The 19430-nt window shown below is 41.8% G+C and overlaps 1 protein-coding gene across 4 annotated transcripts in view; it reads left to right on the plus strand.

The window, feature by feature from the left end:
- FOCAD (focadhesin) overlaps positions 1-19430 on the plus strand; it is a 407831-nt gene that overhangs the window by 352745 nt on the left and 35656 nt on the right. For all 4 annotated transcript variants that reach the window (XM_075825910.1, XM_075825919.1, XM_075825901.1 and 1 more), the window contains 6 exons: positions 669-788; positions 3915-4037; positions 4112-4189; positions 4397-4468; positions 4700-4802; positions 16522-16602. In XM_075825910.1, coding sequence (XP_075682025.1) covers positions 669-788; positions 3915-4037; positions 4112-4189; positions 4397-4468; positions 4700-4802; positions 16522-16602 — 577 coding nt within the window. The remainder of the gene's footprint in view (positions 1-668; positions 789-3914; positions 4038-4111; positions 4190-4396; positions 4469-4699; positions 4803-16521; positions 16603-19430) is intronic.

Raw genomic sequence — 19430 nt, forward strand, 5'->3', positions numbered from 1 at the left:
CATCCGGCCGACGTCCTGGATGACGTTTCAGGCCATGTGACCGCTGCAGCCAATCACAGGCTGCAGCGGTCACATGGACTGCCGCGTCATCCAGGGATGTCGGGCTGGATGTGAAGAGAGGGACGCGTCACCAAGACAACGGCCGGGTAAGTATGAATTTCTTTAACTTTTATTACAGAAAGGGCTGTCCCTTCTCTCTATCCTGCACTGATAGAGAGAAGGGGCTGCCGATTAGTGCAGTGCTATTTTGCCGCCAAAAACGTGCCCGTAAATACGGGTGGAATACGGGTGATACCGGACCCATATTTACGGGCACGGGTTCGCAAATACTGGTGCAAAACGGGTCGAATACGTGTGACACCGGACCCGTATTTACGCCAGTATTTACGGGTGGGAAAAAATACGGTCGTGTGCATGAGGCCTAAGTTGTATATACACCATTGGACACCATTATACAATCTACATATAGATGTAAACTACATAAACATTTAGTAACTCTTTTACTGCTTAGTTTACACACAAACCTTAAATGTTGAATTACTTTGCATGCAGTATCTGGAAAGTAAACTTCTTAAAAGTGGAGGGGGTGCAACATAAAATAAACACTATGACAATATGTGTTCTATGACAGCAATAATTCACTGGGCATCCAATACAACTTTTTACAGGTCTTGTCATACATCGTTGCTGGTGTTTCTGTGTCGGCTTTCAGTGCAGGTATTTTAGGCGCTGAGGAAGCAGAACAACATATGAATAAACTGAGAACTTTGACAGAGCAAAATCAGCAGGTTAGGAGAAGTATTTTTACCCATTGCAGTCATTGTATTCATTGTATGGCCAGGTTATTTTTGTGATTTACTAAGTACCATTACTAAGGCCTAGTTCACACAGAGTGATTTGGTGCTGTTTTTGACGCGGAAACCATGTCGGAAACGGAGCCAAAATACATCCGAAATAGCCTCCCATTGAGGAAAAAAATGCTCGGGGGAGAAAAAAGCGATATACTCTTTCTTCAGGCGTTTCCGTCTCTGACCTAATGGGAGGCAAAGAAAGCGGTTTTCGCAGCATTTATTTGCCCGCGGTGCTCCATGGCTATGGCAGAAAAATGGCAAAGAGTGCAGGCAGGTCAAGATCTGCCTCAAAATTCCTGAAGGAATTTTGAGGCAGATTTTTCTGGCTGCAAAAAAACTCTGTGTGAACTAGGTCTAAGTGGTATGCATTTGTTTATTTTAGTAAATATTGATAAATGTTGCATTTTGTCTGGATAATTATGCTTGCACTTTACTCCTTTTGAGGACTACACACACACACACACACACACACACTCTCACACTCTCACACTCTCTCACTCTCTCACTCTCTCACACTCACTCTCTCACACACTCACACTCACTCACACTCACTCACACTCACTCACACTCACTCACACTCACTCTCTCTCTCTCTCTCTCTCACACTCACTCTCTCTCTCTCTCTCACACTCACTCTCTCTCTCTCTCTCACACTCACTCTCTCTCTCTCTCACACTCACTCTCTCTCTCTCTCACACTCTCTCTCTCTCTCACACTCACTCTCTCTCTCTCTCTCACACTCTCTCTCTCTCTCTCACACTCTCTCTCTCTCACACTCTCTCTCTCTCACACACACACACACACATGCACGCTATATACAGTATACAATGAAACCTTGACATGACCACCCAAAACTACATTGAAACGTCTCTTAGGGTGTGTTCACATATATCAGTTGCATCAGCATCAGTTTTTTTTGTGTCTCAAGCGATTACAACTAATTCAAAAATGTATCAGTTGCCATCAGGCTTTTTCCCAATTTTTACTACAAAACCCTCAATAGTCATCGGTTATTGTTAGTTGGCATCAGCTTTTACCACAATAGTCCACCAAAAAGGTCGTCTAGGGTCTGAAAATGTGCCAATTTTATCAGAGTGGTGCATAGTTTGTGATAGATTGGATACATGATAGATTAGATACATATTGTGCTTGTCATTTTACAAAACTTGTGACGTGATCCTGGCATGTGAGGGCCCTTCTCTGCTCCGCGTTGGACGCTACACTGAAGTCTGACACACACATTGTAATTTCACATGTGTCATATCCAGTGCAGCTCTGTGGCTGGCGCCGAGATGGAGAGCCCAGAAGGCAGCTGCTGTCCACTGACATCAGATCTTCGAAGCAGCCTTGTGAACCTGCAAAGACGCCGAACACTAGTCCTAACTTCAGGGAGGAGCTAGTTTTTGGCCGTTACAGCTACAAAATCCCACCCCGCATCTCCTACCCACCCCACAACACGCTGGAATTGCTCTTGTTTCTATTCGCACGACATGAAGTTAGTGCAACACACCCCCTGTAGATAATTCCACAGTGCCCTCTGTAGATAATGCCATGGTGCCCCCTGTAGATAGCGCCCCACAGCCTCCTGTAGATAGCGCCACACACGCCCCCTGTAGGTAGTGCCACCCGCTGCCCCTACTGTTTGCAAGATAACTGCTGGGTACTGCCAAATCTACCTTCCGGCAGCATACAGCATGGGAATCCCGGCAAGAGCATTGCCGACGCTTTGGCCAGGGAGCGGGAGCAGAATTTAGTGCCACCCATGCCCCCTGAAGATAGCGCCACCCCCCCTATATATCGCTACTTTCCCCCATATATAGTGCTACCCACCTGGAGATAGCACCATTGCCCCCTGGAGATGTTGCCTCAGCCAGAGCATCAGCCACGCTGTTGGGGATTCCGCACCAGGAGACCCTGACGTCAATGTCCATATATGGACAGGGACGTCAGGGGGTTCCTCTAGGAGCGGAATCCCCAGTTTGCCAACGCTCTAACCGGGGATTCTGCTCCAGGAGTATCCCCTCACGTCACTGTGCTTATATGGACAGTGACGTCAGGGGCTCCTTCTGGAGCTAAATCCCTGGCCACAGCGTGGCCGATGCTCTGCTATGTTTTCTCTCAGGGCCATGGGGTTGTTGTTACTTGACAATATTGGCCCTATAGGCTCTTTTAGCTCCCGTGAGGTAGGTTCTATTGCAACCTTTTTTTTTTCACGGTAATTCCATTCTTTTGTTTTCTTCATTTTTTTATCTACTGCTCTCATTTTTCTTTTCATTCTTCTTTCTACTCTTATAGCACTAATGATATTCAACCAAGTCTGCTGTTTTTTGCTTTTTTTTTGCACTATACACCGTTAAAAGTTCTCAGCAGCTCTGTACGTGTTTGGGATCATTCTGCACTGCTCCCCTATGATATATTTTATGACATTTTGTGGCTGTAAACTCCCATAGTAAGATAACTTGTGTCCAAAAACTTCCTATTAAAAATTTATTTACCCCCCCCCCCCCTATTTTTAGGGGGTCCACAAATGTAGATGGTAAAAAAGCTTTAGCTATGTATATAAGTAGTAATAGCACATCATGTCACTGCTGTAGAAGTATTGTCATATTACATGATTGTTGTTGCAGATACTGTATCTTAAACTGTCATTTATACTAAACCCAAAACATTGTAAAAATGGGACCATAGGTGGTCCACGGCACAAAAAGTTTATTAAAAACTGGTCTCGTACTTATACAGCGTTAGCAGACTGTCAATGCAGCATAGGCATTGATAAACAGTATATATTTTTTTAAAGCACAAACTGTGTTTAGGAGAACTTCTACCTTACACACTGGCACGCGGCCAGTATAATGTGCCAGGCTCGGGGAGATGTGTCTGATGAGTGGCTCTCCTCTGCCTTCCCCGCCATCTTCCCTGTGTGTAAGAGATCTATTCCCATACTTGTTTAGGTAGAAATCTATAAATCATATTGAGTGATTGATCTGATATTGAACTATTTTTTTTTTTCATTTTCATTTTTTCAAATCTTAACATTGTGTCTTTATCTTTTATATGCTATAGACACCAGGCTTAGCTCTGGCACTAGGCAGTATTGTTCATGGCTTTTCAGTGTGTGGCCATGGGAAAGCCGAGGACTTGAACAATCGCTTACTGCCTGCCTGGATCAAGATCCTGCTTGCAGAGGTAAGCAATAGTTTATTTCATGGTCATCTGCAGTATTTAGGCGGAAACTGCTTAAATGGTGATGTATTTTTCAGGGTTGTCCAACAATGCAACGTCTAGCAGCACTAAATGGACTTGTGGCATTGGTCGGGTCGGAATCGGCAGTTATACAAGTAAGCACAATATGAAATAAATGCTATGTATTTGTTCAGTTTTCATTTTTTGTTTCTTTTTGTTGTTGTTGTACTGTCGTCTTTTACCATTAAGGATTTTAGAACTAACCTTGCAGGAGCCACGGGTTACCAACAGCAGAACTTTTATCAGGTTTAATTTGCTTTATCAGCTTCTTAATTAATCGCTTATCAAATCTCTCATTGCAGCTAAAATCTGAAGCTATTCAGTCATCCCTTTACCAAAGCAAACTTAATGAAGTGATCAAAGCAATTACTCAGGTATGGAAAAGAGAACATGTGACGTAAGCTTGAGGCCAGGGAAATGGAAATATCATTTTGGTGATTTTTGTTATACTAGAAAGTGTCAAAACTGTTTGGGACCAATAAAAATAGTCATGAATATCTAAAGTGGGACATTTCTACTAGGAATAACACTCCATAACAATAATCCTTTTACTGGTGCCTTTTAAAATATAAATTCATTTACAGATTTAATTATTGCTCCTGCAGATTATTACCTTTTCTGGAGTCATTGGCCTACAGACTAATGCAGCTTGGATCCTCGGACATCTTCACCTATCCAATCTATCTTCATCTCAGAGCAGAACTTCTGGTGAGTATAAAAGTGCCTGTGTCAAATAATAATTGAGAGATTGAAAACTGTAGAGCATTCCAAAAATTCTTTCAATTTGAAATTGTTGTATTCACCAGATTTTGGTATGGTTCGCAACCTTTGACTCACCATCTTTGCATGGTGTGTGTGTTTATAATTAGCTCTAATGTACAAAGACTGGACAACATGGAGGGCAGTCTCCATTCAATGCCACAGGCCGTACATGCTGTCCTTTTAGTAGCTTAACGCTGGATTATGTACAACTGGATAGGTCCACTAGCACCGACAATAGGGGCGTTGATTACCCAATTACGCTCCATGATGAGGAAAGACAGACTAGAGTCCATGAGACACAAAGAAAAACAAGCACGCATATTCCTCCAGAAATTGAGAATTCATACAGACAGGAAATAATCAATCTCCAACACCATTTCAATTTACACGGTGTTATAACACAGAACAATTGAGGGGCTCATTAGGGATCTTAAAATTATAGAAACCGGGATATCTGCAGAGCGAATGAAACATCATGATGGTGTTAATGTCGTAGGCAACCTAAATGACTCCTCCACCAAATTGACATCCCGGATCAAGTTGAACAATATTTCTCCATTCTATCTTTAAACTTGTACCTTGTATGCAATGTAAAAATGGGTTTGTTGACCGAGAACAACTGAAGTAATGACGCTGCACTTGTAAAAATGAACAGTGTAAAAGTACATTGTTGTTTTTACAGGACTGCGATCCTAAATGGTATTTGTTGTATCTTTATCTTTCCTTTTTTACAAAAATAAAAATCAAAAAAAAAAAAAATTAGTCACATTATTATACATTACAATAGAGCGAAGTGTCAATTTAATGTTCGCTCTTTGTGATAACGTCTCAACAGTGTATCTATTTATAGGCTGTTCACTACTGTGATGTAGTTACACTACTATAATGTTCACTACTATAGCATGCGTCTTTATAGACTGAAACATATTGTGTTTGTCGACCTAGTCTGTGGTCTATTTTGATGATGTCAAAATAATGTGTATGAGTACTTATAGCCTACCCTCTGTTGTGATCAGGTTCCCAACAACATATGTTCGTGTATTTGTAAGCCGCTCTTTATTGTGATGGTGTCATAATAACCTTTATAGGGCATGTTCTATTTTGGTGATTTGTGTGTATTTGTACAATGTGCTCCATTGTTGCAATACTTTGTATGGGAGCATTTTTACTGTGTACTATTGTAGTACAACTACTATAGTACTGTGTATGAGCGTTATTGTGATGACGTCACAATACTGTGTGTGTATTTTTAGGATGCACTCTTGGGATGATGCCACAATACTGTGCATGTGTTTTTTATAGACCGCACTCTGTTGTGATAATGTTGCCATAGTGTGTGGATTTGTATGCTGCACTCTTTTATGACCACATAATAGCTGGTGTGTACTTATAGGCTGCACTCTGTTATGATGAGGTGACAGTAGTATGTATATTGTAGGAATTATCTCTGTAGCGGTAGGCAAAATGCAGTCAGAGACAGTGACACAGAAGTTCTTTTTCAAACCGGTGCCTGCCTGTTCTTTATTTTGTGGCAAAATCCAAAATAAAAGTACAGCCTTTTCGTTCAGGCACAAAAAAACATAAACTAGATATTACAGTCTCCAGACAGATAGGTTCTGTCTTTTCACATGGCCCCCTCAAGTGCACAGAGAGTACACCTCTTATGGCTCAGTGATGAGCTGAACAGCAGAGAAAAACTGTACTGGACAGAAAGGGACTGATAGGCAGGTTGGTAGTGGGGCCTATAAATCCATAAAAATCCAAGCCCAAACTTGGAAATTACCAAAGTCCTTAGCAAAACTACTCCTTGCTCAGGAAATTCTGCTTTCCTGGATTCCTTTCATCTCAACTAGCTTTCCCTAGATGAGACGGGTACTTCCTGGCTTCATGGAGCGTAGTGCACATACGAGAGGAATCTTGGGGAAATATAGCAATCGAAACTATGAAAAAAGATAAAAACAATTCCAGGACATAACCAGCACACACTGGGATGGAAAAATATTTTACATTTATTATATATTTTCTAGTATAAAGAATGTACAGATACCCTTTCCCTGGTCAACACCGTAAGCAAGTTATACAAAAAAAGCAGTGCATTATTAACCTGTGCGCGCTCCTTACCGTACTATTCCGTCATGGTAACGACGTCGTTCGCGCTCCATAATGGAGTAGTACGTCACAGGAGGATCGGCCATTTCGGCCGTCCTCCCGTCACATACAGGAGCTGTGACAGCTGCTGTCTCGCACAGCAGTTGCCGCAGCTCCTACAGCGGGGACCGATCGCGGTGTCCCCGCTGATTAACCCCTTAGAAGCCGCGTTCAATACAATAGCGATCGCGGCTTCTTAGGGGTTAAACCACCATCAACGGCCCGGTACGTGATAGCGGGTGGCGATGGTGGCTATGGCAACCGGAGTCCTAATAATTGCGTCTGGCTATGCCATCTACCAAAACCTAATGGGTCCTGACAAAGTCAGGAACCCACTATGCTTGCTGTCAGCGAGTAGCTGACAGCTCTAATACACTGCACTACGCATGTAATGCAGTGTATTAGAATAGCGATCAGGGCCTCCTGCCCTCAAGTTCCCTAGTGGGACAAAGTAAAAAAGTGTAAAAAAAAGTTGTGTAAAAATCCCCCTTTTTCCCTTATCAGTCCTTTATTATTATTAAAAATATATAAACTATACATAATTGTAATCGCCGCATCCGTAACATCCTGAACGACAAAAGTATTTTGTTATCTATCCCGCTCGGTGAACGCCATAAAAGAAAATAATAATAAACCACAGAATCACAATTTTGTGGTCACTTCACCTCCCAAAAAATGGAATAAAAAGAGATCAACAAGTCGCATGTACCTAAAAATCGTACTGATTGAAACTACAGTTCGTTACGCAAATAAATATGACTTTCTTGATGGAGAAATAAAAAAGTTCTGGCTCTTAGAATAAGGCAACACAAAAAGTAAATGATTTTTTTATAAAAACTATTTTGTTGTGCAAACTCCATAAGACCTAAAAAAAAAATCTATAAACATATGATATCGCCGTAATCGTATCGCCCCGCAAAATAAAGTGAATGTAATTTATGGGGGCACGGTGAACGGTGTAAAAAAAATAGAATAAAAAACAATAGTAGAATTGCTGTTTTTTAGTTACCACGCCTCTTTAAAATAGAAGAAAAACTGATCAAAATTCGCATGCACCCCATGAAAACTACAATGAATTCCTCAAGGGGTCTAGTTTCCAAAATGTGGTCACTTTTAAGGGGTTTCCCCTGTTCTGGTACCTCAGAAGCTCTGCAAATGCGACATAGCGCCCAGAAACTAATCCAGCAAAATCTACATGCCAAATAGCGCTCCTGCCTTTCTGAGCTCTGCGGTTGGTCCAACCAGCAGTTCATGACCACATATCTTATTGCCGTGATCGGGAGAAATTGCTTTACAAATGTTGGGGTGCTTTTTCTCCTTTATTCCTCATCAAAATTCACAATTCGTACTTTTTATCGGGAAAAATATGATTTTCAATTGCACAGCAATTGCAGCCTAATTCCACAAAATGCAGCAAAAAAACAGTGGGATCTAAATGCCCACTATACCCCTCGATAAGTTCCTTGAGGGGTGTAGTTTGCTAAATAGGGTAACTTTTGGGGGGTTTTCACTGTTTTGGCACCACAGGACCTCTTCAAACCGGACATGGTGCCTAATAAAAAAGAGTTAATTAAACCAAAAAAGAATACCTATATAGTTGAAGGTCATATATCAATGAGTATAGTTACACATATGGGACCCCATGCATAGAAACACCAAAAAGTTATCCCTACATGCTGCAATAAGGCCAAATCAAACATATCGTAGAAAGATACAAAAATACTTTATTGAAAACAAACAACACAGTTGATCAAGACACTTTAAAAATTAACACCCATAAAAACAATGTACAGTCAGTACAAAGAAATAGACAGTGTTGAATATAAGGCAGGGCAAACAATGGTGGTACTATGCATACTATATCATAAAATATGAAGTATGTACCATGGGTATAAATATACTTGTACCAATATACCACAGCAAATGCCTGGAGTATGACCACAAAAAATATATGGTAACAATCATAGGAAAATCATTGAGACCTCATGACATGCATACCAGAACCCACCATGAGCCATTCCACTGCCACAGCACTGTCAGAACACCCCAACACGCGTTTCGCACCTGGCTTCGTCAGGGGGTGCTGGAAGAGTGTGACCAGAGGATTTAAATAGGAGGTACACAGCTGAGAGTGTACCACACTTACTTGTCCATAAGATCTTCAGCTGGCGCCTGCACGAGGAGAGGCGGCACCTCAATCACGCAGTCCACGGCGTCTGGAAGTGATCAGTGCGCACTGTCGAGTGCTAAATAAATGAAATTAGGAGTGCATTTAAAGCACAATTGTGTAGCTTCAAAACAGCAAAAATAATAAAGTGAAAGGACATATGGATAGAAAAAAGCATATGATAATTAAAACCGTGTTAAAACAAAACATCCATCATTATTATAATTCATCTATAGAATGCCGAAATATAGAAACAATTCACTCAAAAAATAGCTGTACCAGGTCATAAGCAGAAATATTACTATTGCCGCCTAATACAATCATCACATAGCCACGAAGTCATAAAAAAAGGGGGGTTAGAAAAACCAATCACTACATCAAAAATATTAGCAAATGATGTCACCGAAAACACATTTTATATCAGAGCATATGAGATAACTATCCTCATGTGCCTCCAATGTAACCATGCGCCTCAATATAACCATGCGCCTCATGAACCTCCGATATGACCAAAAAAAGAGGCCTCAAAATCCACTACGTGCTCCTTTGCTTCGGAGGCCGGTGCTTCAATCCATTACCGCACTAGGGCCACATGTGGGATATTTCTCAAAATTGAAGAATCTTGGCAATAAGTATTGAGTTGTGTTTCTCTGGTAAAACCTTCTGTTTTACAGGGAAAAATTGAATAAAAAGTATTTTCTGAAAAAATTTTTTAATTTGTAAACACCTAAAGGGTTAATAAACTTTCTAAATGCTATTTTGAATACTTTGAGGAGTCTAGTTTGTAAAATGGGGTGTTTTATGGGGGTTTCTAATATATAAGCCCCTCAAAGCCACTTCAGAACTGAACTGGTACCTAAAAAAAGAGGCTTTTGAAATTTTATTCAAAATATGAGAAATTGCTGCTTATGTTCTAAGCCGTGTAACGTCCTAGAAAAAAAAAAGAATGTTCAAAAAATGATGCCAGCTTAAAGTAGACATATGGGATATGTGAACTAGTACCTATTTTGGGTGGTATAACCCTCTGTGTTACAAGCAGATATAATTTTTCTGAATTTAAATGTATTTTTTTCAAATTTTCTCTAAATTTTGCTATTTTTCACAAACACTGAATATATCGACCAAATTTTACCACTAACATAAAGCCTAATGTGTCACGAGAAAACAGTCTCTGAATCGCTTGGATAGGTTTAAGCATTCCGAAATTATTACCACATAAAGTGAAATATGTCAGATTTGAAAAATGTGCTCTGAGCCTTAAGGCCCAAACTAGGCTGCGTCCTTAAGGGGTTAAAAAAGACTACCTAGATCACCTGGCCACGTAATTAGAAAATCGTTAGAATCACAAGTACTTATGAGAAAAAGAGGGCAAAATCCTTCAATACAAGCAGTATTGGCTTATAAGCAAATATAGCAATTCCCTACCACTTTTCCAGTCATGGTCCCACAATGTGTCCCACATTTGTCGTATGGATACGTCATGGAAAGCTAGTGCTTTCCCCATTTTGCCGTATCCTGGCAAGCTGAGTCTGTGCCACCATCCCCGTGTGTCGGCTGTATGTTACAGCTGACACCCTGGGGCAATGGCGAGGACCGAAATTGCTCCGATCCCCGCTATTAACCCTTTAAATGCAGCGGTCAAAAGCGATCGCTGCATTTAAGGGGTTTGCAGCTCATCGGCATCCCGGGAATAAAATTGCCGGGGTGCCGGTGGCTGCAAAGGCAACCGGAGGACTAACACTAGCCTCCCGATATGCGTAGTACGGAAGCCTTTCAGGCCCCACCCCGAGGCAGTCTAAAAGGTTTCTGTAGCCGCTGGCAAGATGGTGCCGCCTCAGGAGCTGAGCCGGCGTCATCCGTGTTGGATGTCAGCTGTTTGTTAGAGCTGACATGTAACGTCAGGAACCGGAGCTAGCTCCAGTTCCTGACATTAATCTTTAGATTCAGCAATCGCTGCATCTTCGTGGTTGGTAGCAGATTGGCAGAAAAGAAAAGTGTAAAAAAAAAGTTGTAAAAAATATAATAAAAGTTTCATGTAATAAAATAAAACACAATCGCCTTTTTCACTTTATTAAGTCCTTTATTATTGAAAAAAAGAAATAAACCATACATGTTTGGTATCGCCGCGACCGTAACGGCCTGAACTATAAAAATCTTATGTTATTTCTTCCAAGCGGTGAACAGCGTTTAAAAAATATTTAAAAACAATGCCAGAATTTCAGTTTTTTTGGTCACTTTGCCCTACAAAAATTGGAACAAAAAGTGATCAAATAGTCGCATGTATCCAAAAATGGTACCTATATAAACTATAGCTCGTCTTGCAAAAAACAAGTCCTCATAGAGCTCCGTTGACGAAAAAATTAAAACGTTCTGGTTCTCACATGGCGACAGAAAAAATACATTCTGTTTACAAAAGTAAACACAAAAAACTGCTATAAATTAGGTATCGCCGGAATCGTACTGACCCGCAGAATAAAGTTAACATGTAATTTATAACGCATAGTGAATGCTGTATAAAAAAAACTAAAAAAACTTTGCCAAAATTGCTGTTTTTTGGTCACATTGCCTCCCAAAAAATAGGATAAAAAGTGAAAAAAAGGCGCATGTACCCAAAAATGGTACCGATAATAACTACAGCTCGTCCCGCAAAAAAACCAGCCCTCATACCACTACGTCTCTATTAAAAAATAAAATAAGTTAAGGCTCCACTAAGTCCGCAAATAAAAAATATGCAGTTGTGCAGGCCTGTGGGGAACATTTCTTCTGTTTCAAGAGGCGATTTATCAAGGCCCTAAAATTAGGAAACCAGGAAGGGGAGGGCCCAAACATATCTGCTGGAAGCGAGGGCGCCTGCATTATACCAGGACAACACTTTCCCAGCAAAATTCCCCAAACTGCAAAGGTGCGGAGTGTGGACCAAAAGGGGGATAAGGAAGGACACCATTTATCAGTGCGACACCAGCCTGTACATAAAGGATTGCTTCACAGCGTAACAAATATTTATGGATTATTTTATTGTTGTTTTTTACCCCATTATTATACCACCTGACTATGCCCCTGATGTACTCTGCCCAGCTTACATGTACCCCCACATTATAAACTGAAATACCAGTAAAACTCCAAACAAAACTACTACCAAGCAAAATCCACGCTCCAAAAGCCAAGTGGCGCTACCTCCCTTCTGAGCCCTACAGTGTGCCCAAACAGCAGTTTACTTCAACATATATGGCATCACCAACCCGGGAGAACCCTTTTAACAATTTTTGGGGGGTGTGTCTTCAGTGGCACAAGCTGGGCACGACATATTTGCCGCTGAAATGGCATATCTAGAGAAAAATAGAAATTTTTACTTTGCACCATCCGCAGCGCAATCATTTATGGAAAAGTCCTGTAGGGTGAAGATGCTCACTACACCCCTTAATAAATGCCTTAAGGGGTGTAGTTTCCAAAATGGGGTCACTTCTCAGGGGTTTCTTTTATTATTTCACATCCGAGTCTGCAATTGTGAACCAATACTTTGTAAATCGCCAAATTAGGCCTTAACTTCGCATTGTACTCTTTCACTCCTGAGCCTGATCGAATGTCCAGGCAAAAGATTATGGCCACATGTAGGGTGATTCTAAAACCGGGAAACATAGCATAATAATTAGAGAGCTATCTTGTTATGGTGGCACAAGCTGGGCACCACATATTTGCATATCTATGGGAAAAAAATCACATTTTCACACTGCAACTATCTTCGAGTGCGCACTAATTTCTGCAAAACAGCTGCGGGGTTAACATGCTCACTACACCCCTAGGTGAATACCTTGAGGGGTGTAGGTTCCAAAATGGGGTCACTTCTGGGGGGTTTCCACTGTTTTGGTCCCACAGGGGCTTTGCAAATGTGTCATAGCGACCAGAAACCAATCAAGCAAAATCTGCACTCCAAAAGCCAAATGGCACTCTTTCCCTTCTGAGCCCTTCTGTGTGCCCAAACAGCCGTTTATGACCACAAATGGGTATTGCCATACTCGGGAGAAATTGCTTTACAAATGTTGGGGTTCCTTTTTTCCTTTATTTGTTGAGAAAATGAAAAATTTTGAGCTAAAACTACATCTTATTGATGAAAAAGGATTTTTTTTTATTTTCACTGCCGAATTCTAATAAAATCTATGAAACACCTGTGGGGGTCAAAATGCTCACTACACCCCTAGATTAATTCTTCAAGAGGTGTAGTTTTGTGAATGGAGTCACTTTGGGTAGTTTCCACTGTACTGGTACCTCAGAGGCTTTGCAAAAGCGACATGGTGTCAAGAAACCAATCCAGAAAATCTGTGCTCCAAAAGCCAAATGTCGCTCCTTCCCTTCTGAGCCCTGCCGTGTGCCCAAACAGCAGTTTATAACCACATGTGGGGTATTTTCCTTTGTTGAGAAAATGAAAAATGTTGAGCTAAAGCTACGTCTTATTGAATAAAAAGGATTTTTTTTTTTATTTGCCACTGGAGACACACCCCCAAAAATTGTTAAAAGGGTTCTCCCGGGTATGGCGATGCCATATATGTGAAAGTAAACAGCTGTTTGGGCACACTTTAGGGCTCAGAAGGGAGAGAGCACCATTTGGCTTTTGGAGCGTGGATTTTGCTGGTTAGTAGTTTTGTTTGGAGTTTTACTGGTATTTCAGTTTATAATGTGGGGGTATATGTAAGCTGTGCGGAGTACATCAGGTGCATAGTCAGGTGGTATAATAATGGGGTAAAATAATCCATAGATGTGTGTTACGCTGTGAAGCAATCCTTTATTCACAGGCCGGTGTCGCACTGATAAATGGTGTCCTTTCTTATCCCCTTTTGGTCCACACTCCGCACCTTTGCAGTTTGGGGAATTTTGCTGGGAAAGTGTTGTCCTGGTATAATACGGGCACCCTCGTTTCCATCAGATATATTTGGGTCCTATCCTTCCTGGTTCCCTAATTTTAAGGCCATGATAAATCGCCTCTTGAAACAGAAGAAATGTTCCCCTCGTGCCGGCACAACTGCGTATTTTTTATTTCCTGACTTATTGCAGCCTTAACTAATGTGTTTTCTCATAGACGTAGTGGCATGAGGGCTGTTTTTTTGCGGGACGCGCTGTAGTTCTTATTGGCACCATTTTGGGGTACATGCGCCTTTTTGATCACTTTTTATCCTATTTTTTGGGAGGCAAGGTGACCAAAAACCAGCAATTCTGGCATAGTTTTTTACGCCGTTTACCATGCATTATAAATTACATGTTAACTTTTTTTTGCGGGTCAGTACGATTCCGGCGATACCAAATTTATAGCACTTTTTTATATTTTACAACTTTTTGCACAATAAAAGTTGTAAAAATCATTTAATGATGTCGCCATGTTGTGAGAGGCACAACTTTTTAATTTTTTCGTCGACGGAGCTGTATTAGGGCTTGTTTTTTTCCAGACGAGCTATAGTTTATATAGGTACCATTTTTGGATACATGCGACTTGATCACTTTTTATTCTGTTTTTTGTAGAGCAAAGGGACCAAAAAAACTCATTTCTGGCGGACAGCCAGCATTAACATACAGAGAGAACTGTGACTACTTGTGCCGCCGATAACAGTAACTACTAGGGTGAATTCACATTCTTCATATTTTCTTCGTATTTTCAGTGCGTATAACGCACTCACAATCCGCAGCAATTGACAGTACAATACATGTGGATGGGTTTTTAGCCCTTCCCAATATCCGCCGTGTATGTACGGCGAAAGTTGTAGAAGCAAGTGTGTAGCGGCTTCAGGAGCTGAACCTGCTCCATATGCAGCAGGTGTCAGCTGTATACTATAACTGACACCCTGCTCTAACAGCGGGGATTGGAGCTAACCACTTTGCTGCGGTCAATAGCGACTGCGACATCTAAGTCGTTAGAGGGCGGCCCCTTTGTCAACCCATTGGCCCCACCCCCGTGTGACGTGATTGATGGGCGCCGATAGATTGTTATGGCAGCCTGGGCCTATTAAAGGCACCCAGATCTGCTCTCTTGGTACTCCTTTTAAGCCATGCCACAATACACTGCATTACATCCTGTAAGTACTGTACATGCATTTAAATGATTGCATGTTCAAGTACTAAAAAAATGTTAAAAACTAGTTTAATAAAATTTTTAAGAAAATATGTTATTTAAAGCGCTAAAAGTAGAATTAAATAGATTAAAAAAACAAAACGCTAGAATTGCTGTTTTTTGTTCACCTCTCCTTCCAAAAAAATGTAATGGGATCAAAAAGTCGTATGTACCCCAGAATGGTATTGATAAAAACTTGCTCGCCCCGCAAAAAAAAATGTTTCACGAAAAATGTTTTGAGGCTTAAGTACATTACATGGTACAATAAATGCTACCATTAAAAACAACAACTCGTCCCACATAAAACCAGCCCTAATATGGCTATGTCGACAGAAAAATAAAAAGTTATGGCTCTTGGTAGGCAGAGAGGAAAGGACTAAATCTGGCTGTGGCGGGAAGGGTTTAAGAACCCCATCAACATGAAGCGGAAACAATCTGCGCTGATTTGAATACATGCTGTGGATTTTCAATCAGCAAAATATTAATTCTGTCGCGGATTTCACCCTTTTTAATTCATAGGTTCAAATCTGCACAATAATCTGTATCAAACTCTGCGAAAAAAGTCTACAGCATTTGAATTAACAATTTATATATAGCAATTTATATATAGCTCATGAAAAGAATAGAAGAGCACCTAATAAAATAGGTCGTGAGTTTTAATGTAACTATGCCACAGAGACAGGCAGCAACGTAGTTGAGTTATCTTAAAAGGAAACCTGTCACATTGAAAATGTAGGCCAACCTGCCGGTAGTTTGTTCTAGAGCAGGAGGACCTGAGCAGATTGATATATAGTTTGGCTGGAAAAGATTAAGTATAACTTGTATTTTATTAATTTAAACTTCTGCACATTCTGGGCTTAGAAGTCTAGTGGGCGGTCCTGCTAGTGATTAACAGCTTTCCCAGCATGCAGTGATGTCGCTGTTTAGGACCGCCCACTGCACTCCTAAGCCCAGAATGAGCAGAGGTTTTAATGAGTAAATTACAGGTTATACTGAATCTTCCATCAACCTTCTCACCTACTCCTGCTCTATAACATTCTGCCCGCAGATTGGACTGCATTTTATATGTGACCGGTTCCCTTTAAATTCAATGCCAATCAATTTATAATGTAAGGTTTTTAATCTGATAACAGACGACAATGTTCAAAAGAGGCAAAATCGATACTAAGTCTGTTGTACAATTTTTTTTTTAAATGAACGTCTAATGAATAAAATTCACAATGTGTTACAAAGTTAATCCATACTTTTTACTTCAGTTCCCCCAGATTTCAGCTATCTGCCTGAAAGAAGTTTAATACGAGCTGTTGTAGATTTCATCGTTTCGGCTGGAAAGAAAGGTATTGTTTAAATTGTTTCCATAGTAACATATGGTTTGAAAACATGTGCCGCCATAAAATGTAACCTTGTATAGGAAGGCAAAAACCACCCTAGATTGGCAAAGACCAATTTGCCATAAAGTGGAAAAATTCCTCCCTGACTGCCAACCTAATAAACCTCTGGATCAACATTATACACTGATAATACTAGTAATCCTTTACATTGTGTTTTCCAGGGAAAATCTATCAACACGTTCTGCCGTTACCAATTACATGCCGTAATATTTCTGACTATTAAGTGACCCTTTCATATTTTCAAGTTATACCCTTTCCTTTAGCTACAGGGAGGGACCTTGTGTTCCCTGTGGTGTCAGAGTGCGCTATCAGATTTGATGGAAACGATTTTTTTAAATATTTTTTAAAGTTCTATTGGCTTTTTCAAGATATAATGGTTTAACAAAATTACAATGAAACATAGTCATTTGAGAGACAGATCTGAAAATATGAAACCTATTAGAGTAGATATATTAAAGTGTATCTGAAGTTGTTCTCTCCTACACACTGAGCAGCACAGTTGCAGTGGCAACCGTATGATGCCCGAAGAGCATCGTGCACGGGTACAATTCTGATTAATAGGACCGGTTCATGGTACTTGCTAGTCATTGACCGGTTGCCATGGCAACTGTACTGCCTAGAGTGCAGGAGAGTACAACTGAAGGTACACTCAAAGACAAGGGTCTCAAACTCGGCCGCCTAATTGGGCCACCTATAGAAAAAATGTAAAGTTTAAGGGGCGCATTACTTTCAAATTTGATACAATACAAATTTATTGTTAATCAATACTACATTACTATAACATTACTATAACAATACTACATTACTATATAATAATACTACATTGCTATAATAATACTGCTAGGTTTAAACTTATCCGAAATTTGCAAGTTTTCTCCATGTGCTTTATTTTAGCAATCCAGTTTTCCAGTTTAAGTGTCGCTAAATGCAGTCCGGCGGCTCAGTTGGCAGCGTTTGGCAGACACATGAATGTCAAGATTGGGCAGCCCCTTTTTAGGTCGTGCCACAGTGCCCTTTGTAGATACTGCCACAGTGCCCTTTGTAGATACTGCCACAGTGCCCTTTGTAGATACTGCCACAGTGCCCTTTGTAGATACTGCCGCAGTGCCCTTTGTAGATACTGCCGCAGTGCCCTTTGTAGATACTGCCGCAGTGCCCTTTGTAGATACTGCCGCAGTGCCCTTTGTAGATACTGCCGCAGTGCCCTTTGTAGATACTGCCGCAGTGCCCTCTGTAGATAATGCCGCAGTGCCCTCTGTAGATAATGCCGCAGTGCCCTCTGTAGATAATGCCGCAGTGCCCTCTGTAGATAATGCCGCAGTGCCCTCTGTAGATAATGCCGCAGTGCCCTCTGTAGATAATGCCGCAGTGCCCTCTGTAGATAATGCCGCAGTGCCCTCTGTAGCTAATGCCGCAGTGCCCTCTGTAGCTAATGCCGCAGTGCCCTCTGTAGCTAATGCCGCAGTGCCCTCTGTAGATAATGCCGCAGTGCCCTCTGTAGATAATGCCGCAGTGCCCTCTGTAGATAATGCCGCAGTGCCCTCTGTAGATAATGCCGCAGTGCCCTCTGTAGATAATGCCGCAGTGCCCTCTGTAGATAATGCCGCAGTGCCCTCTGTAGATAATGCCGCAGTGCCCTCTGTAGATAATGCCGCAGTGCCCTCTGTAGATAATGCCGCAGTGCCCTCTGTAGATAATGCCGCAGTGCCCTCTGTAGATAATGCCGCAGTGCCCTCTGTAGATAATGCCGCAGTGCCCTCTGTAGATAATGCCGCAGTGCCCTCTGTAGATAATGCCGCAGTGCCCTCTGTAGATAATGCCGCAGTGCCCTCTGTAGATAATGCCGCAGTGCCCTCTGTAGATAATGCCGCAGTGCCCTCTGTAGATAATGCCGCAGTGCCCTCTGTAGATAATGCCGCAGTGCCCTCTGTAGATAATGCCGCAGTGCCCTCTGTAGATAATGCCGCAGTGCCCTCTGTAGATAATGCCGCAGAGCCCTCTGTAGATAATGCCGCAGTGCCCTCTGTAGATAATGCCGCAGTGCCCTCTGTAGATAATGCCGCAGTGCCCTCTGTAGATAATGCCGCAGTGCCCTCTGTAGATAATGCCGCAGTGCCCTCTGTAGATAATGCCGCAGTGCCCTCTGTAGATAATGCCGCAGTGCCCTCTGTAGATAATGCCGCAGTGCCCTCTGTAGATAATGCCGCAGTGCCCTCTGTAGATAATGCCGCAGTGCCCTCTGTAGATAATGCCGCAGTGCCCTCTGTAGATAATGCCGCAGTGCCCTCTGTAGATAATGCCGCAGTGCCCTCTGTAGATAATGCCGCAGTGCCCTCTGTAGATAATGCCGCAGTGCCCTCTGTAGATAATGCCGCAGTGCCCTCTGTAGATAATGCCGCAGTGCCCTCTGTAGATAATGCCCTCTGTAGATAGTGCCCTCTGTAGATAGTGCCCTCTGTAGATAGTGCCCTCTGTAGATAGTGCCCTCTGTAGATAGTGCCCTCTGTAGATAGTGCCCTCTGTAGATAGTGCCCTCTGTAGATAGTGCCCTCTGTAGATAGTGCCCTCTGTAGATAGTGCCCTCTGTAGATAGTGCCCTCTGTAGATAGTGCCCTCTGTAGATAGTGCCCTCTGTAGATAGTGCCCTCTGTAGATAGTGCCCTCTGTAGATAGTGCCCTCTGTAGATAGTGCCCTCTGTAGATAGTGCCCTCTGTAGATAGTGCCCTCTGTAGATAGTGCCCTCTGTAGATAGTGCCCTCTGTAGATAGTGCCC

This window comes from Rhinoderma darwinii, chromosome 1, assembly GCF_050947455.1.
Source record: "Rhinoderma darwinii isolate aRhiDar2 chromosome 1, aRhiDar2.hap1, whole genome shotgun sequence".
NCBI lineage: Eukaryota > Metazoa > Chordata > Amphibia > Anura > Rhinodermatidae > Rhinoderma > Rhinoderma darwinii.